General features: G+C 46.2%; 1 protein-coding gene across 5 annotated transcripts in view; it reads left to right on the forward strand.

Moving 5' to 3' along the window:
• LOC115657349 (organic solute transporter subunit alpha-like) overlaps nt 1-18239 on the forward strand; it is a 34998-nt gene that overhangs the window by 4452 nt on the left and 12307 nt on the right. The window contains exons 2-6 of one of the 5 annotated variants that reach the window (XM_030575095.1): nt 1260-1370; nt 1601-1680; nt 7141-7548; nt 15524-15675; nt 15801-15874. In XM_030575095.1, the coding sequence (XP_030430955.1) occupies nt 15568-15675; nt 15801-15874 (182 nt within the window). In that variant the 5' untranslated portion in view covers nt 1260-1370; nt 1601-1680; nt 7141-7548; nt 15524-15567. Of the gene's footprint in view, nt 1-1259; nt 1371-1600; nt 1681-7140; nt 7549-12775; nt 12990-15523; nt 15676-15800; nt 15875-18239 lie in introns of all 5 variants that reach the window. The other 4 variants (XM_030575085.1, XM_030575075.1, XM_030575104.1 and 1 more) reach the window with 4 other exon arrangements.

Raw genomic sequence — 18239 nt, forward strand, 5'->3', positions numbered from 1 at the left:
GTTACTGAAGTCCTTAAATTGTGGTTTGAAGACCTCAAGCTGCAGAGAATCCTCTAGCAAGTGACCCGTGCCCCATGCTACAGAGGAAGGTGAAAAACCTCCAGGGCCTCTGCCAATCTGCCCTGGAGGAAAATTCCTTCCCGACCCCAAATATGGTGATCAGTTAAACCCTGAGCATGTGGGCAAGACTCACCAGCCAGCACCCAGGAAAGAATTCTCTGTAGTAACTCAGATCCCATCCCATCTAATATCCCATCACAGACCACTGGGCATACTTACCTGCTGATAATCAAAGATCAGTTGACTGATGGACCTATCCTCCATGCCATTACAATAACCATTACTGATGGACCTATCCTCCATCAATTTATCTAGTTCTTTTTTTAACCCTGTTGTAGTCTTGGCCTTCACAATATCCTTTGGCAAGGCGTTCCACAGGTTGAGTGTGCGTTGTGTGAAGATATAATTTCTTTTGTTTGTTTTAAACCTGCCACCTATTAATTTCATTTGGTGACCCCTAGTTCTTGTGTTATGAGAAGGAGTAAATAAAACTTCCTTATTTACTTTCTCCACACTAGTTATGATTTTATAGACCACTATTATATCCACGACCGGTGCTAGGGTTTCTCGTGCCCTAGGCACACGGCCATTTTGCCGCCCTCCGCACTGATCCAGCGGCTCCGGTGGAGCTGCCGCAGTCATACCTGCGGAGGGTCCGTTGATCCGTGGCGCCGATGGAGCTGCCGCAGTCATGCCTGCGGGAGGTCCACTAGAGCCGCGCGAGCAGCCGACCATCCGCAGGCATGACTGCGGCAGCTCCACCGGAGCCGCGGACCAATGGACCCTCTGCAGGCATGCCTGCGGCAGGTCAACCGGAGCTGCCTGCCGCCCCCCCTCCCGGCAAAATGCCACCCCCCGAATAATCCTGGCGCCCTAGGCAATTGCCTAGGCTGCCTAAACGGTAGCGCCGGCCCTGATCATATCCCCCATTAGTCACCTCTTTTCCAAGCTGAAAGGTCCCAGTTTTATTAATCTTTCCTCATATGGCAGCTATTCTGTACCCCTTATCATTTTTGTTGCCCTTTTTGGAACCTTTTCCAATTCCAATATATCTATTTTGAGATATGGTGACCACATCTGTATGAGTATTCAAGATGTGGACATATCATGGATTTATATAGAGGCAATATGATATTTTCTGGCTTATTATCTATCCCTTTCTTAATAATGAGTTGTCTGTCTCTTGTAAATTTACTCAGGAAGTTCAGGAGGGGCCTCCAATACAATGAATCATCTCTCAGCTGTCATCATTGCATGATGATTTCCAGGCTGTCCAAGATAGTGGAAAAAAAATCCATTGCTAAATTGAGGTGACATTAACTTTATTTAATAGAATGGGGAGGGGGAGCATAGATTTAGCAGTGACTGGGACCCCCAGAAAAATGCCTGAAAAAAAGAGCTGATGCTTTGTTACCTGCAGTTTATAGACCATTTATGAGAAGAGAAGTATTCCTTATTTTGGTGTATCTGTGACTGGGATGGGGAAGCTGGGCAGAGGTGCTATGTTTCTGGGTCCTGATGCCCTTTCCTTTCTCCCAAGAAAAGAAGAGTAAACAGTCACAGAATCTGTACAGCAGCCATCAAGAGGATGATGCACAGCTTCTTCCTTGCTATGCCCATGTATGCTCTTCCATGTAAACTCAATGCAATCAGGCCTTCCTGGACTGGAGAGTGGGAAGGAATCAGAGTTGGGGAGCAGCTCTGCTGATCAAAAAGTCTGCTGGAAGCAGCATTACCTCCTTTTTATTTTTAATCAGTGACAATAGGGAAATGTATAGCCACAGGGAGTCTTCTAATGTTGCACAACTCTTCCTGTGCAGCTACAGCACTGAAAATAGAGAGGCATGGGGAAGGAAAGTCCCGTGGGGTTGTGCTAAGCTCTCCCTGTAAGTTCTTGGGGGTCTGTATTGTCATGCCACTTTCTTCCTGTCCTCTAAGGCCATGCCTTCACTAGGCAAAAAGTGTTTTAAAAATGTTAGCTAACGTGTTAATCTGCCTGGTCTAGAACAGGATTTTAACACATGTTAAAAGTACAATTTACCCTGTCTACACTAGATTTTTTTATATATGTTCAAATATCCCTTTGTTTCTACTGAAGACAAGGTCTGTGTGGTCACGGACTTCTGCCTTGAGTGGTACATGTAGCTGCCTCTCTCCAGCTTCATGACGTTTTTGGGAGCCCTCCTACCCCCATAGATTTTGCAATGAGAAAGGAGAAGTGAGTTCCTTGTCTCTTAATGAGTGTCAGAATGGAGCATGGTGGGACATCAACCCTGATCTTGGAGTATGTCTACTCTGCAAAAAAACAACCCCCATCCCCTCCCAAAAGCCCTACTGCAGCAAGTCTCAGAGTCTGTTTCAACAGACTCAGGCTCCCAGGGCTCGTACTACATGGCAGCATAGTAGCATTGTAGACGCTCCTGCTTGGGCTGGAGCTGAAGGTCTGAGAACCATTGCACCCCCTCGCTGAGGTTCAGAGCCCCGCCTCCAGCCTGAGTAGTAACGGCTGTACAGCTATTCTTAGCCCCACCATAGCACAAGCCCCACAAGCCTGAGTCAGTTGACAAAGCTGATGTGCTGCTGCAGGGTTTTTGTTTTTGGCAGTGTAAACATATCCCTTGTGTCCCAGGTTACTGAGAGCTCCTTACATCAAGTAGTATGGCCTTGTATACACATACATTGACACTGGCTTCCACTAAAAGTGTATTGTACAACGATTTGATTTAAAGTAGGTGCAAAGCCCTCTGTGGACATGCTATAAACTACCCAGTGGATAGAGCAGGATCTTGCCTGTGGTTGTATTAGCAGTTCCAGTAATCGAGTATAGATTCAGGAATCAGGTACCGGTCCAAGAGTGAAACTGGAGTCAGGTTTGAGGGGTCAAACCAAAGGTCAGAAGCCAATGGGTTAGCCAAGAGATGTAGCCAGGAGTCAGAAACCAGAATGGAACCGGTACAGGCTGAGGTTGGAGCAGGAGTAGACTTTAAGCAGAAGTGAGAGCAAGTTAAGCACCGCTGTGTGCACTGAACAGCCACTGATGTGAGACTTGGCAACACAAGGGGAAAAAAAGTGGCATTGCCTTTCAGAACAAGCCCAAAACTAGCTCAGCCCATTTCAGAGGAAGGTGTCTGGGGGCAGTGCTTAATTTGTAATGAAAGGGGTGCCAGGACTCAGGAGTACTGGAAGCTCCTGAGAAGTGTGTGGGGGCACCGGCACCTGAACGGTGGCCTTGCCTCTTCCCCGAGGTCCCACCCCGCCCCACCTCTTCTCCTGAGGCTCCATGCCCACTCCGCCTCTCCTCCTGAGGCTCCTCAACCTGCCACTTGCTCCTCTCTGCCTCCTACCCCCCTTAAGGCACGAAAAAAGTGATGGGGCCATGGCCCTGTGGTCCCCCCGTCCCAGCATCCCTGTGGGTTCACCTCCAGCACAAAGTAAGCGCAGGCTGGGTGGCCAGAGAGCATCGGCTGCTGGCCGGGCGCCCAGCTCTGAAGGCAGCACCAATGCCAGGGGCAGCACAGAAGTATGAGTGTGAGTGGCATGGAAGTCCACTATTACAAAAAAGCCCAAATAAGCAACCTCCAAATAAAACAAGCCCCCAAACCCACAGCTCTAAAAAAAAAAATGACAGCGGACTTGGCAATGCTCCTCTGCCCAATCAAAGTGAAACCATATGGAGGGAGCTCACTGGGTCCAACTGAGCTTGCTGGGTTGCCTAGCAACCAGGCTGGGAGCCAGCATGAAGATAAACACTTAAAGACAATGTAACCTGGTTTGTGGTGTTTTAGCTTAAGTCAGAAAGGAATTGATTTAATTGATACACGCCAGTTTTAAAATGGGTTAAGAGGCTCCAGATGGGTATCTTGCAACAGTTTAACTAAAGTGGTTTTAAATCTGAGTTCATTTTGACCAGTGCATTTTACTATGTACACAAAGGCTGAGTTTTGATAGTGAGTATAAAACTATGGGATTTATACCATGTCAGCACAATAGCATTGAAGCCACAGCAGCCTAGGCAATAGCACAAGCTTGTCCTGCCCACCCAGCACCCTAGGTACATATTCGAGTAGCCACCAGCCGTGCTCCCATGGCTTCATTGCTGTTGTCACTTGAGTTAGCTAGCTGAAAGCTAACTTGGGCATGGGAGTACAGACACTATTTCCAACTCTTGAGGTAGTATCACGAGTCTCGTGATAGTAGGCATTTTTTGTATTGCCTCATCTCTGGAATTGTGTGACTGCAAGACTCTCACCTTTCGTTAAAAAAAAGGAAGTTTCTTGCATGATAGTTATAGAGGAACATGTAAAAGCATGAGTCCTAAAGTCTTCAAAATTAGAAAGCAAATAAAATCAACCCTCCATTTATTATTTTTTAAAATTCCATGATTTTTAAGTCAAGCTCATGAGTTGTTGTTTCCTGACTCCTGAGTTTTGCATGCTTGGGATTGGCAACGCTAACTCCTGTCCCACTGGGTGCACTGGGGTCACTATAACACCTGAGATAGATGGATCCAGGGAAGAGGTGCATGTATTTCATTTCTTTGTTGTCCAAATCCCACTCAGGAATCTAGAGGTGATGTTCCTGCACACTGGGTACTGTATGACATGTCAAGTACCTTTTAGTAGAAGGGCTCTCCGTCTTCATTTCTTGTCTAGTACTCTGATTTGAATTATTGTCTTGGAGGGCCTGTAACATGGCTTCTGTGGTCAGGGCTCAGCTGCCAAGATAGTATCCTAAACATAGCCTAGAAGAGGGGCAGCCTTGACACAGGGCAAGGGGAAGTGGATGCCTTGTGTGCTGGTTGTAGTAGGGGACTGAGTGAGGCTGTCAGTCCAGCTGGCCTGAGGGAAATAGAGCTGGAGGGGAAAGCTGCCCTCACTAACATTCTGCTATTTATGTTATTCTTGTAAAAAGATAAGACAAAAATGACACAAAAGTGACATTGAACGTGTGACTTGGAGGGATGTGGGAGTCAAGTGTGAGGGTTTTCAGAGTACTTCTACATTTTAAGCTGGGAGGTGTAATTCCCAGTTTATGTAGATGTAGCCATGCTAGCTCTGCTCAAACTAGCACCTAAAAGAAGCAGTGTGTCCAGGATGACATGGGTGGTCACTTAAGCTAGTGCAATCCTGCCTGGCTCCTGGGTACGTCCCTAGCTGGCTAGCCCAGCCTGCTGCAGACACACTGCTAGTTTTAGATGCTAGCTTGAGCAAAGTCAGCATGGGTATGTCTGCACGAGCTGGGAACCACACCTCCTAACTCATATGTAGCCATGCCCTAAGAGTGCTAACAAAAGGCCCTTGCTGCTAATCAAATTTGACTGCTAGCCAATGATAGAGGACTACTAAGATGAGTAGTTTGGTGAATAAAGGCCGCCATCTTGACAAACTGCATTTTCTTATTATTTTTTTCAATATACAACATAATCCAATAGTGAGCACACTTTAAATCATGTCAGTGCAGTTACACATAGTCCAGCATCGGATTATCCCCCCCACTGAACTGGCACTGCATTAGAAAGAGGGTAGTTCTAGAGTGTGTGAAGGCAGTGAGCCAGGATGTTAGGGCTGGCAAAAGAAAACACGCTTTATTTCTTCCTATTGGAGGATAGCAGGGTCTGAGGAGACTGCAGACTCAGGGTTAGTCTATGCTAGAAAATGATATTGACCCAGCTACATCCCTCAGGGGTGTTAAAAATCCACACTCCTGAGCAACATAGTTAAGCCAAGTGAAGTCCCAGTGTAGACAGCGCTAGTTTGATGGAAGAATTCTTCCATGGAATTAGCTACCAGCTCTGGGGCAGGTGGATTACCTGTGCTGACAGGAGAACCCCTTCCGTCGGCTTAGGTAGCATCTGCAGGGAAGCACTACGGCAGCTCTGCCACTGTAGCATTTCAGGTGTGGACACATCCTCAGCTAAATTACCCAGCAACCTTAAGAACGTACAAGTCAGTGTGTGGCTCTTCACAACACAGATGACCTCTGCCAGGATCAGAAGTGGCTCTATGTTTTTTGCCACCCCAGGCATGGCAGTCAGGCCTGCGGGGGGTCCGCTGGTCATGCGGATTCAGCAGTGTTTCTGTGGTTGATCTGCCGCTCCTGCGCCTTCGGCGTACATGCCGTTGAATTGCCACCAAAGCTGCAGGACCAGCAGACCTCCCACAGGCGTGCCGCCGAAGCCTGCCTGGCTGCCACCCCCTGCGGCTTGCTGCCTCAGGCATGAGCTTGCTGCGCTGGTGCCTGGAGCTGCCCCTGGCCCGGATGTTGCAATGGTGACCAGTTCCAGAATGGAATCATCAGTGTGTTTAGAGTAAGGATTTAAAACTGAAAACTGTGGAAGCCGTTACTACAGTCAGAGCAATGAATTGAGAAAGTAAAGACTCTTTTCCTACTGCCCATTGCTGTGCCCATTATGAAGCGCTCAGACACAAGGTTCTTAGGGTTCAGAAAAAGCAGAGATATTTGTGTAGATAAGGAGAACATCCACAGGACTGAAATGTTTGCTTTAACACAAGATGGGAACCCTCGTATGTCAGGACAGAAGACTAACTGATGGGGTTAGAAAGACTCTTCCTCTTTGGGCAGTTTATTCCACAGTTGTCTAGTGTGTAGTTTTTGCTCCTGAAGCATGTGGTACTAGCTGCTGTCAGAGAGGAGCAGAAGGTAGGTGGGCCACCACTTCTGTCTGGCATAGCATTTCCCATCTCTTCTGGAACACAAGACAGCTGAAATATTTCCTGTAAAAGCACAGCGTCTTGGATTTTATGGTATTGTTTACAGCTGTTGTCTCTGGATTCCCTCACTTATTCATTACTCATTATTTAATCTCCTAGTCATGTACACAGTGAATGACTGTAGGCTGCTATGTTGTTTCACCAGCCAGAAAAGGGCAGCAAATGCCCAGGCCAAGTCCTTGTTAAGGTCCTTTCATCAGATCATGGTTTATCATATATAACAAAGGATAAACGACTCAACAGAAATGCTGGACACAATCCGCCAGGACTTACCTGTGTTCCTATCTTCAGCTTCCTTACACACCCTGCACAGCAATTTGATAAAAAGGAATCTCTTAACCCTTTCTAGGGTGCTGCTTGACCTGTTCCCAGTGGTCATTCTGCAAAACTTGCAATGATGCAGATGACTGCATGAAACAGAGTGGTGAATATCCTGCGTAAACCAGACTGTACACCGCATACAACTGTGGGCCTGCTCACTGATATCTTTGTCAAACTCCAGGACAACTGGGAATCCCGCTTTTGTAGACTGCGGCAACAACTGTGTTTGAAAGCACAAGCTGATGGTTTTTTTTTAAAATGTACCTACATTTATTAATCATTTATGCAGTGGCATAACTGTGCATTAGGCTGTATAGAACAAAGAAAAAGCAAAGCCCCTGCCCGAAGGATCTTACCTCTAATCTTACACAAAATGTGTTCAGTGATGATAATAGGGAGATTGGGGAGACAAAGGCTACAGAGACAAGATGCTCTGGTAAGCTATAAATGCTGCTTGATTAATCCAATGTTTAAAAATAAAATTTTGATGAAAGCCAGATCAGGTTTGTTCCAATGGTTCTTTCTTTTTCACATGTGTACGCAGTGCCTAGCTAAATGGGGATCAGTGACTGGGACCTTCAAGCACAAAATATTTGCAGTACAAATAAAGAACAATAAGTGAGACCAGACTGATTTCAGGTTAGGAACAGGCGTTTCACACTGCTCTACTAAAGGCCAAGGAGGAAGTGGAATTGTTTATGGTGTTTAATGGGAAGAGGAAAACTCAGGCTGAATGTCAGGAAAATTGCCTAATGAGATAAAATAGAGTGTGAAATTCTGAGCCAGAGATTCAGTGGCAGATGCACTCAGGCAACCTTCTAAATAAATTGCTGTGCAGCAGGGCAATGTAACTGACTAGTTTAACAGGTCTGGCTTGGATCAACCAAGTCTGAGACTCAGGGGTCTCCCAATGGCTAGAAATGTACATAAATTCCAGTTTATGAAGCTTAGTAAAGCCTTTGTCCATTGTTATATTTTGACACACAAGGAGTAATGGGGCAAGAAAGACAGTTTTTGTCTTACTGAATCAAGGTGAACGTTCCCTGCCGAAAGGTCAGGCTATCTCATATGCTGTAAAACCAGCAAAAGCAGGAGTTTCACAAATTGGTGTTTGGTGCAAAAACATTCAAACACTGTTAACTAATTACTGAGTGCTTCCTATCCATGGCAAACAGTTTTGCTGCTGCCTCACAGACCAGAAAACAAGGCTAGATGTTATCTACCAATGGAGAAACCAACCACAGATAGTCAGTCAACAAACTTCTAAGGAGAGCTGCAACTCCCTTTAACATGTGTGGGGAATTGTAGATGCTCAGCACCCATCTGGAGTGCGTCCTGTGTAAAGGGAAGTGAGACTTTGCTAACTGTTATGGGGAGTGTTAGCTGTTTTCCAGTTGCACTAAATAATGCACTGGTGTCATTTGACTGACTTCAGTGCTGTTCCAACTGAGTTACAGGCGTCACATGAGAAAAGACTCAAGCCCCTAGTGTCTGAATCTAATAATGTCCTAGGCTTAAAGAAAAAATCTTGGCAGCTTTTGAATATACTGACCAGAAATGAATACAAGACACTGTGCTGTCCAGCACATCTCACTCCCTTCAGTAGTAAAGAGGCAAAGTGAGAATCAGTCCTTTGCCAAATGCTGCTAACCAATCAGCCATCGTTGAAGGCCTGACAATGGTCTCCTGGGCTTGATGAAACTGGTTGCCATGATGCTGGCTTTACTGCCTCTTGCCCTTGGGGAGGGGGAAGGGCGAGATGACAGCATGGTCACTCCTTGCTGCTTGCAGCCAGGATGGTGTTTGGATCATGGAATGGAAGGGGGACAACTACTGAGAGAGAAAGTGAAGCAATTCTGATAAACTTCACCTAGCTCCTTTGACCCAAATCCTAAATTTTGCTTCCAGTTACATTGGGGTAGATTCAGAGTATTTCCACTTAAGTCTACAGCCCAATCTACACAAGAAAGTAAAGGCTCTTTTTTTCAGCTGAGTTATCTTAAAATGACAGGGAAGTCCCCTTAGCACTTGTGTAGACACCATTTAACACCTTCTCAAACTTTCCATAGCCTAGAGCAAAGCACTACCAGTGAGCCTTGATAGATGAATGGGTTCCTATTTGAATGGGATGTGGTGTCATTGAATTTTTTCATCTATCTCAGGCAGCACCTTTCTTTGAAGGAGTATATCTCTTAGGCCAGGGCTGCGTATGTTGACTCAAGTTCGTTGGCATACAGTTGCCAGAGTTAGTACTTTGCTTGTGTGCATGCATACTTGGCGCTTTGTATTGGCACTGCATGTACTCACCAGGAGTGCTTGAGTCAATGCAGAGTGCAGTGCACTATGGTTAGGTATCCCATTGTGCAATTTGACCCTGTCCAGTGCACTGTGTTTTTGGAAATTTTGGCAATGCATGATGGGACTGAAACAAGTTGTGTAGGGTGACTGGGAATATGGGGTCAACTTCCGAGTTCGCAACTATCTCCATCCCATATTGTTATCAGTATCCCATAATTTTTGTGCCTTTTTTTCAAAATCCCACAAACCCACACAGGCCTCCTTGCTAACTGTCATCTCTGACAAAAGCATGGAGCCTGCACAGCTCTGCACTGTTGTCATGAGCATTACAAGCACAGGGTACATGATCCTGGAGCGTTTGCAGAGCTGCAGGAAGAACTGAATGAGTGGACAACATAACAATGTCTTGGAGGACAGAGTGCTGTGGAACATAGGAAGAGCCATTTCAAGATTGTTTCTGGCATTCATGGAGCAGCTGCACATGGTGCAGCACCACTTCTGGGCCTGAGAAACAAGCACTGAGTGGTGGGATCGCATTGTAATGCAGGTCTGGGATGATGAGCAATGGCGGCAGAACTTTCAGATGCTCAAAGCCACAGTCCTGGATCTATGTGCTGAGCTTGCCCCAGCCCTCCTGTGCAGGGACACCAAAATGAGAGCTGCACTGAGAATGGAGAAGAGGTGGCAATCGCACTAGGCAAATTTGCAACTCTGGATCGCTGCCGGTCAATGGTAAATCAGTTTGGAGGTGGGAAATCCACAGCGGGGACCATTGTCATGCAAGCATGCAGGGCTATTTATCACCTCCTGCTATGCAGAACTGTGATTCTGGACAATGTGCAGGATATAGTGGATGGATTTCTAGCAGTGGGGTTCCCGAACTGCAGAGGAGTGATAGACGGCACACACATCCCTATTTTGGCACAGATCACCTTGCCACTGAGTACATCACCAGAAAGGGCTACTTTTCTATAGTTACACATCGTTGTTGGATCACTGTGAACGCGTCACTAACATCATTGATAGGTAGTCAGGGAGGGTGCATAACACTCACATCTTTAAGAACACAGGATGTTCAGAAAGCTACAAGCAGGGACTTTCTTTCCTGACTGGCGGATTAGCATTGGGAATACTGAAATGCCAGTAGAGATCCTGGGGGAGACAGCATATCCCTGGCTCATGAAACCACCTTGCCAGTGTCTGACCCTAATGCGGGTTCGGGTGAATTTTAATTGAGAGAGGAAAATTAAAACCCAGACAGACTGAAAATTCAAAAAAAATATCCACGTGGCCGTTTATTAACAGAAGAAAAAAAATCACAACTTGGGCTGGGGAGGAGCACTTCTACCAACTAGCAGTACGATTAGAACAAGAACATTCACACAACTTGAAGCAATCTATTTACATTCATTAACAAGGAACCAAATAATTTAAAATTAACTGCTCCCAAAAAATTAAAATAAATACATCAACTTAAATGAACTGTGTGCACATTGACCAAATACTATAAAACACACCAACTAACCAGAATAGCAACCATTACAGCAATTCAGCTCTCATATACTGTATATGCACAACTTTACACCAAATAACAACAATATATACAGTTCTGTACCAAATAAGGGAGGGAAAAAGAGAAGAGGCTAAGCAAAACACAGAGTATTTACAGAAATTAGAATGCAAATACTGTATTCCAGGCACAGCTGACCAGCAGTACAGACACCAGAAGCATAATGAATCCGTAGAAGGTAATTTGGAAAAAATAAATGTCACGTCCCGAGCCGGCTATATCCGGAGGAGACCCCTGGCTGAAGGGTTGATCAGGTCCTTCAGTCAGTGTGTGGATACTCCTGCAGATTCTGGCACGAGGCATGGTTTTATTCAAAGGCTCTTTTACACTTGTCAGCATCTGATTGGTCCCTAGCTCCTTCACCTTCCAGGTTCCGAGCTGGCACCCTCTACGTAGATAGAATCTGCACACGGCACACTAGAAGCTACTAGAAGCTGCACCCAGCACACTAGCATGGTTTTGCACACAACCCTAATATGACCTTTTGAACTGAATTACAATTGGTCAGATTGAATTCCTTTGCTCACAGCACGCTGGTATTATGCACACAGCACTAGCCTGACCCTTAGGTGACCAGGCAAAAAGAGCAGGAAAATGCACACGGCACTATAAAGTTGCACACCGCACCTTAAGGTAGCACACAGCACCACAGTGTTGAACACGGTACCAGTGTGACCTTTAGATGACCGACAATTGGCCATATAGACACCATGTTAGAATAGAGGCTTTAGAGCTGCGACAGCCAGCACCAAGCAACAATTCAACTACAGGCTCAGCAGGTGCAGAATGATAGTTGAATGTACTTTTGGTCATTTGAAGGGTTGCTGGCATTGTTTACTCACCAGAATGGATCTCAGAGAGAAAAATTCCCCCAGTGATTTATAGCTGCCTGCTGTGTCCTGCATAATATCTATGAAGCAAAGTGGGAAAATGTTTCTGCTGGAGTGGAGGGTGGAAGTGAAGCAGCTGTCTGCTGAATTTGAACAGCCAGATATAAGGACTATTAGAAGAGCTCAACACGGAGCTATATAGCTCTGGGTGGCTCTGAAAGACCATTTTAACAGTGAGCCAGAGAAGCGTGTGGTGTTGTAGTGGCTCTCCCTGGCCCTCCTCTTTTGTGGCCTAGTAGGGATCATTTGGTGATCGCTGGACATGAAGGAATATAACATAGTCAATGCACCTCTTAATTTTGTTTCTGAATGATCCTATGAGTTATGTGACATGGTTACTCTCAGAACTGCTGAGCACTCATTGGTATATATTTTGACCTAATAAAGCTGAATGACTTCCAAATAATGTAATTGTATTCTGTAATAAAATCAGTGCAAAATAACTTGTGCAATTTTAAAACAAATATATTAAAAACTTAATAAAGTTTAATAAATTAAGAGAGAAGAGCTTATGAAGAGGAAAGAACATTCATGTCCATTTCAGCTACACATACACCAACCGTGACTTTCACAGGTCAGTGCAGGTAAAGCTATGATTGTCTTTAATGTGGAGTGGTAGGGATAGTGCAGAAACTCCAGAAGCCATATTGAATATTGATATAGATATAGGGAGCCTGCAGCATCTGTGTTTGCTTCCTGAGAAGCCCAATTATGTCCTGGTGCAAATCCCTCTGCTTTTCCTGCTGGGACTCCTGGGACTCTCTCCTCTCTGCTCTTTCCTTCTTCAGGCTGCCTGCAGTGTTCATCCTCCAGGCTCTGTGCTCACAGTCTGATCCAGCACTGGCTTGCAAGATACCCTGGAACATGTCCTCCCAAGTCCCCTTCCCTTTCCTTATCTGGCTCAGGTGGTCAGCAGGTGGAGATGGGTAGACCTGAAGGCTGCAGTGGCAGCAGCTGAAGATAACACACAGAGAGGTACCATTGTCAGCATATTCACTGCAGAATGAGGAACTGAAGATGCTGAACTCACTCCCCTTGCTCCCCAAAAGTTTTAAGCACGATCTTCTCACTTCTGCTTGGGATTGCTTGTGCATGGCCCCAGTCACAGCGCCAGCCGTGGTGAGTATTGCCCCCCAGGGGGAGGGGAAATGAGGAGGAATTGCTTGGTCGTATGATTCTAGTAGTATAGGGCAAGTATAGGAATACTGGCACCATTTTCCACAGGCAGTGGTTATTTTAGCTGATGTCTCATTCCTGAAGGTCTCAAAGGCTGCTGCTGGTGTCCTGAAGCTGCCCAGGCCCGCGAGCTGCTAGCCTGCGTACTGCAATGAGGTTTGCTGAAGTTATGGCTGAGTGGTGTGGGAGTGTCCTACTGTGGAGAAGAAATAAAGCAGCCCTCCGTAAAAACCATGGGCTGAGGACTGCAGAATAACTCCATGAAAGTTTCATCAAGATCTTTCAGGAGGATTTAAGGGACATCCCTGTTTGTCCATAAACAAACTGCTCTGCATGCCATCCTCTCCCCACTTCACCCCTGCCTAACTGTATAGGGGACTGAAAAGCAGAGTTGAGTCACTGCCTCTTCTAGCACAAGTAAACTGATGAAAAGTCAAAAGATGTGTCCTACTACTCTGGGGGGTCATGTCTGTCATTGAAAACGTATCTACACGCTTACCTGAGGTTCCTTCCCCTGCATCGCGATTGCCCTTGCTCTACTGGTGGGACTGGCCAGACTGCAATGGAGTTAAAAATGGATCCTGGCTCACTGCGCAGCTGGATTCCCTGTCACCTGTCCGCCATACTCCTCCTCCTCCTTGTCCTCTTCCACCAGCTCCTCCGCCTCCTCCTTGCTGTTCATGGAAGGGGCTTATGATTTGGGCTTCTTGGAGGTATCCACAGTGCTGTGGGGTGTGGTAGTGAGGTCTCTGCCCAGGATAGCATGCAGCTCTTTATAAAAGAGGCAGGTCTGAGGTTTGGCACCAGATTGCTGGCCTCTCTGGTCTTCTTGTATACTGGCCACAGGTTGTTGGCTTTCACGTGGCCCTGCTGCTGGTCCCTGGTGTAGCCCTTCTCCTGCATCACCCCAGCAATCTGCTCATATATGTCGGCGTTTCTATGGCTGGATTGGATCTGTGCCTTCACAGCCTCTTTTACCACAAACCAACAGATCCAATATCTCCCGTCTATTGCAGGCAGGGGCGCATTTGGAGCGTGCAGCCAGAGGGGTCAGCTAGGCAGTTGCACACAGCAGTGGAGAGCTGCTAGGTGTGCTCGCCAAGCTGGACAGTCAGGAAAAGGAATTTAAAAAATGTGTGGGGTTTTAAAGGGAAAGGAGGGCTTTTGGGCTCTGTGACCCCTGGGCAGTGGAACTATCACTGTGAGTTATTGTGGGACAGCTGCTGGAGGGTCGACATAAGTAATACAGGATCTACACTTACCCTGTATTGACCTAAATACATTCACTGTGACTCTATGCTGCTCGGGGAGGTGGTGTTACTATCTCAGCATAGCGGTGGGAGACCAAATAAGTGTAGACACATGCACAACTAGGTTGACGTAAAGTGCCTTTTGTTGACCTAACCAGGTAGTGTAGACCGGGCCTTACACTGAGCCAGAGGTAAATATTAATGTCAATACCCAGTGCCAAGGAGGAGAAACACAATGATAATTTAACCTGGTCAGAAACAGGCAGTTGTATCCCAGCCCCCTGGGAACCTATGATTAATGCATTCCTTGTGCAGATAAAACTCCCACACAGACCCGTGGGAATTCTGAATGCCCAAGGCAGGCAGGAACAGTCCTTTAAACTCATTGTTAAGGTAAGGAACTAATACTGAATAAACACAGCTTTGCTTATGGTCCAGCTGGAGTGAGTAAATCTCCTAGAATATTTGATGTTATTTATTTAGATTCATACAAGAGTACTTGTCCTAGAACCTTGTCCCAACATGCATTTCTGATCCTTCCTACATGAGAACCAGCATGGATTAATCCTCAAGGAATATCTCTATTGCAGGCATGTCAAAGTCCGTGTTCAGGAATCTGAAGGGGATTTTTGCAGATATCACACAAAAACAGAGATACATTCTTTCTACTGTGATAAACTCAAGACAAATGGCTGTGGAGGGAGACGGGGTGGGTAAAAAGCAGTCTTGGAAGGTTAAAAGGCCCTCCTCCCTTTCAAACTGGGGCTGGGTGACTACAGGTCAATCAGGTTCAGCTGAGAAGGGGTTACCAGAGATCAGTCAGGATCAGCTGAGAAGGAGTTATTTGAGGTCAGTTAGAAACAGCTGATTCCAACTAAGGGCTGCCTGAGATTTTTTTTTAACTCTTCCCCTGTTGGAGGGGGGTGGGGGAAAAGAAGGACAGGGCCGTCCTTAGGATTTATGGGGCCCTAAACACTACACTTTGCTGCTGGAGCTACATGTGTATGCACTAAAATGAATATGAAGCCTGAGGCCCAGATCCTGCAAAGACTTGCTCATGAGCTTAACCTGATGCACTGCGAGGCATCCCATTGAAGTCAATGTCAGTGTGTCAAGTTAAGAAAGCCTTTGCAGGAGTGGGACCTCAAACTTGTTTCTGAGGCACTTTCTTACATTGAACATGTTACACACCTCAAATAAAACGTGTCTTTTTTTTCTGTTTTGCAGGCCTTGATCTAACAGGTATATTTCTCTTTGCCATCTTGACTTTAATGACACTAATAGCCAACCTGGTGTTTGTAGAGGAAGTGTTCTATATCTACAGGAAAACCCCCTCCTCTAAAAGGACGATTTTTATTTGGATAAATGCAGCAGCTCCGGTAAGGAGGGGGAGAAAGAAATTCAACTGAATATTGGAAAGACCCTTTCTCTAAAGATGCTGTAGTTAATGCACAGACCTCTTTTTATCTCTGCCCCTCTGATACCCTCCTGTCTTTCTGTCCAGGTGATAGCTACTACATCATGCATCGGGATGTGGATTCCTCGCTCAACAATGTTTACAGATTTCACTGCAGCAGTGTATGTATTCTTGTTTCTCTGAACCCTGAATTTCCTGCCTTTAAACAGCCTCTAGCACTAGGTAAACATAGTCATTTTGTAAATTTAATAATGGATTTTTAGTTTGAGAAGAAATCTCTTGGCAGCTGTTCTAGCGGGGAGGGAGAAAAATAAAAAAACGAATTCCCAGTACTACAGCCCCCTTAGTGTGGGAACTGCAGAATGAAAGAAAACAATTGATCCCTTTGATTGGCAGCAGCGTTGAAGTAGTAAAGTCATTCCTGTATCTCTCTCAATGCCATGTAGAATGAGACTCTGACCTGTGACTTTTCACTGTGCTTTTATTAATGATGCACTGTATGGGCCTTTTATTAATGATGGCAAGTGAACCTTCAATGAGTAGATCAGTGAGAAAATGTTCCATACATGTCCTGATAAAAGCTTTGTGTGAGGGTTTGACAGCTCTGACATGTAAAGGGGAGGATGAAGAATTGTGGTCTCTGCTTCCTAGAGGTAATGGTGCAACTCTTTAATTTTAAGGTAGAGGCTGAAAGGTTGAAGACTACAGTATGGGATTTTCAAAGCTGTCTAAGTGATTTAGGAGCACAAGTTTCATTGGTAAGTCAATGGGACTTGTGTTCCTAAATCACATACATGTTTTTGCAAATCTCCCCTTTAACTCTTCGTAATTTCTGGCTCCATTAACTAAGAGTCTGAGATGGAATAAAACAAGATGGAGCAATGCTAATTAGTTAAGTTGCTTTTATTTGGATGGTAAATGCAAATTCTCACTGGCTTAATCTGTGTCTGAGATAAAACCATGCAAGTCTCTGTCATATTATTAGATTCCCACCTTTTTCTAACTGTAGAAGTATGCGTGATGCTAAAAATACTTATAAAAAGAAAACAAAATCATAAGAATGGTGATACTGGGTGTGACGAAGTGGGAATGTTCTTAATGTTTTTTCTGAATACTGTGTGGGTGCCTCAGTTTCCCCTATGCATTTCTTAATATCTAGGTGGTGGGATAAAGGTGTGTGATTGTTGCAGAGCCTAAGAAAACCAGTGTGATGCTCAGGGCTGGCTCCAGCATTTTTGCCGCCCCAAGCGGTGGAAAAAGAAGAAAGCTGCGATCGGCAGCACTTCGGCGGCAGCTCTACTGCCGCTGCTTCATTTTTCAGCGGCAGTTCTGTGGAAGGTCCTTCCCCCCGAGAGGGACCGAGGGACCCACTGCCAAATTGCCGCCGCCGAGCCAGACGTGCCGCTCCTTTCCGTTGGCTGCCCCAAACGCCTACTTGCTGAGCTGGTGCCTGAAGCTGGCCCTGGTGATACTGTCTACACAGAGAATGACCAACACCCTGTCTCCTGGCAACTGATGGCCTGGGCCCCTGGCCTGCAAGTGCCAATTGCAAGTGTTGGAGAACAAAGAGATCAGGTGGCCTCCTGGCCTGGGAAAGAGACAAAGGCCAGGGGATGGGCTGGAGGGGATTTCAGTTTGGAGCTAGCTGGGGAAATGGAGGGAGACCCAAGGCCGGAGTCTAGGCTCCCTGCCCCCTAAGATGGACTTGACTGAGGGGGTCCTGTTGTCTGTACCTACAAGTTCTGTTTTGGACTGTATTCCTGTCATCTAATAAACCTTCTGTTTTACTGGCTGGCTGAGAGTCATGGTGAATCTCAGGAAGTGGGGGTTGCCAGGCCCTGACTCCCCCACACTCTGTGACACTGGGTCAGAGCAAAGGTCCATCTAGCCCAGTATCCTGTCTTCTGACAGTGGCCAATGCCAGGTGCCCCAGAGAGAATGAACAGAACAGGTAATCATCAAGTGATCCATCCCCTGATACCCATTCCCAGCTTCTGGCAATAGAGACTAGGGACAGCATCCCTGCCCATCAAATCAAACACCAATCATAGGCTAGCATAGTCTAATGCAGTGCTTCTCAAAACTGGTCTGCTGCTTGTTCAGGGAAAGCCCCTGGCGGGCGGGGCTGGGCCAGTTTGTTTACCTGCCGCGTCCACAGGTTTGGCCGATCACGGCTCCCACTGGCCGTGGTTCGCCGCTCCAGGCCAATGGGGGCTGCAAGAAGCAAGGTTGGGAGCCGTGATCAGCCGAACCTGTGGATGTGGCAGGTAAACAAACCGGCCCGACCCATCAGGGGCTTTCCCTGAACAAGCGACGGACCAGCTTTGAGAACCACTGGTCTAATGGATAGAGCACTAGGGTGGGAGCCAGCAGCTCCTGCATTCTAATGCTGACTCTCCCATCTACATGCTACGTGGCCTTAGTTAGTTGCTCTATGTCTCGATTTCCTTCTCTGTAAAATGAAATTAATGCTTAACTCAGGCTGCCCTTATAAAGTAATGTTCCTGTGCAGTTAGTGCTAAATAT

Source organism: Gopherus evgoodei, chromosome 1, assembly GCF_007399415.2.
Source record: "Gopherus evgoodei ecotype Sinaloan lineage chromosome 1, rGopEvg1_v1.p, whole genome shotgun sequence".
Taxonomy (NCBI): Eukaryota; Metazoa; Chordata; order Testudines; family Testudinidae; genus Gopherus; species Gopherus evgoodei.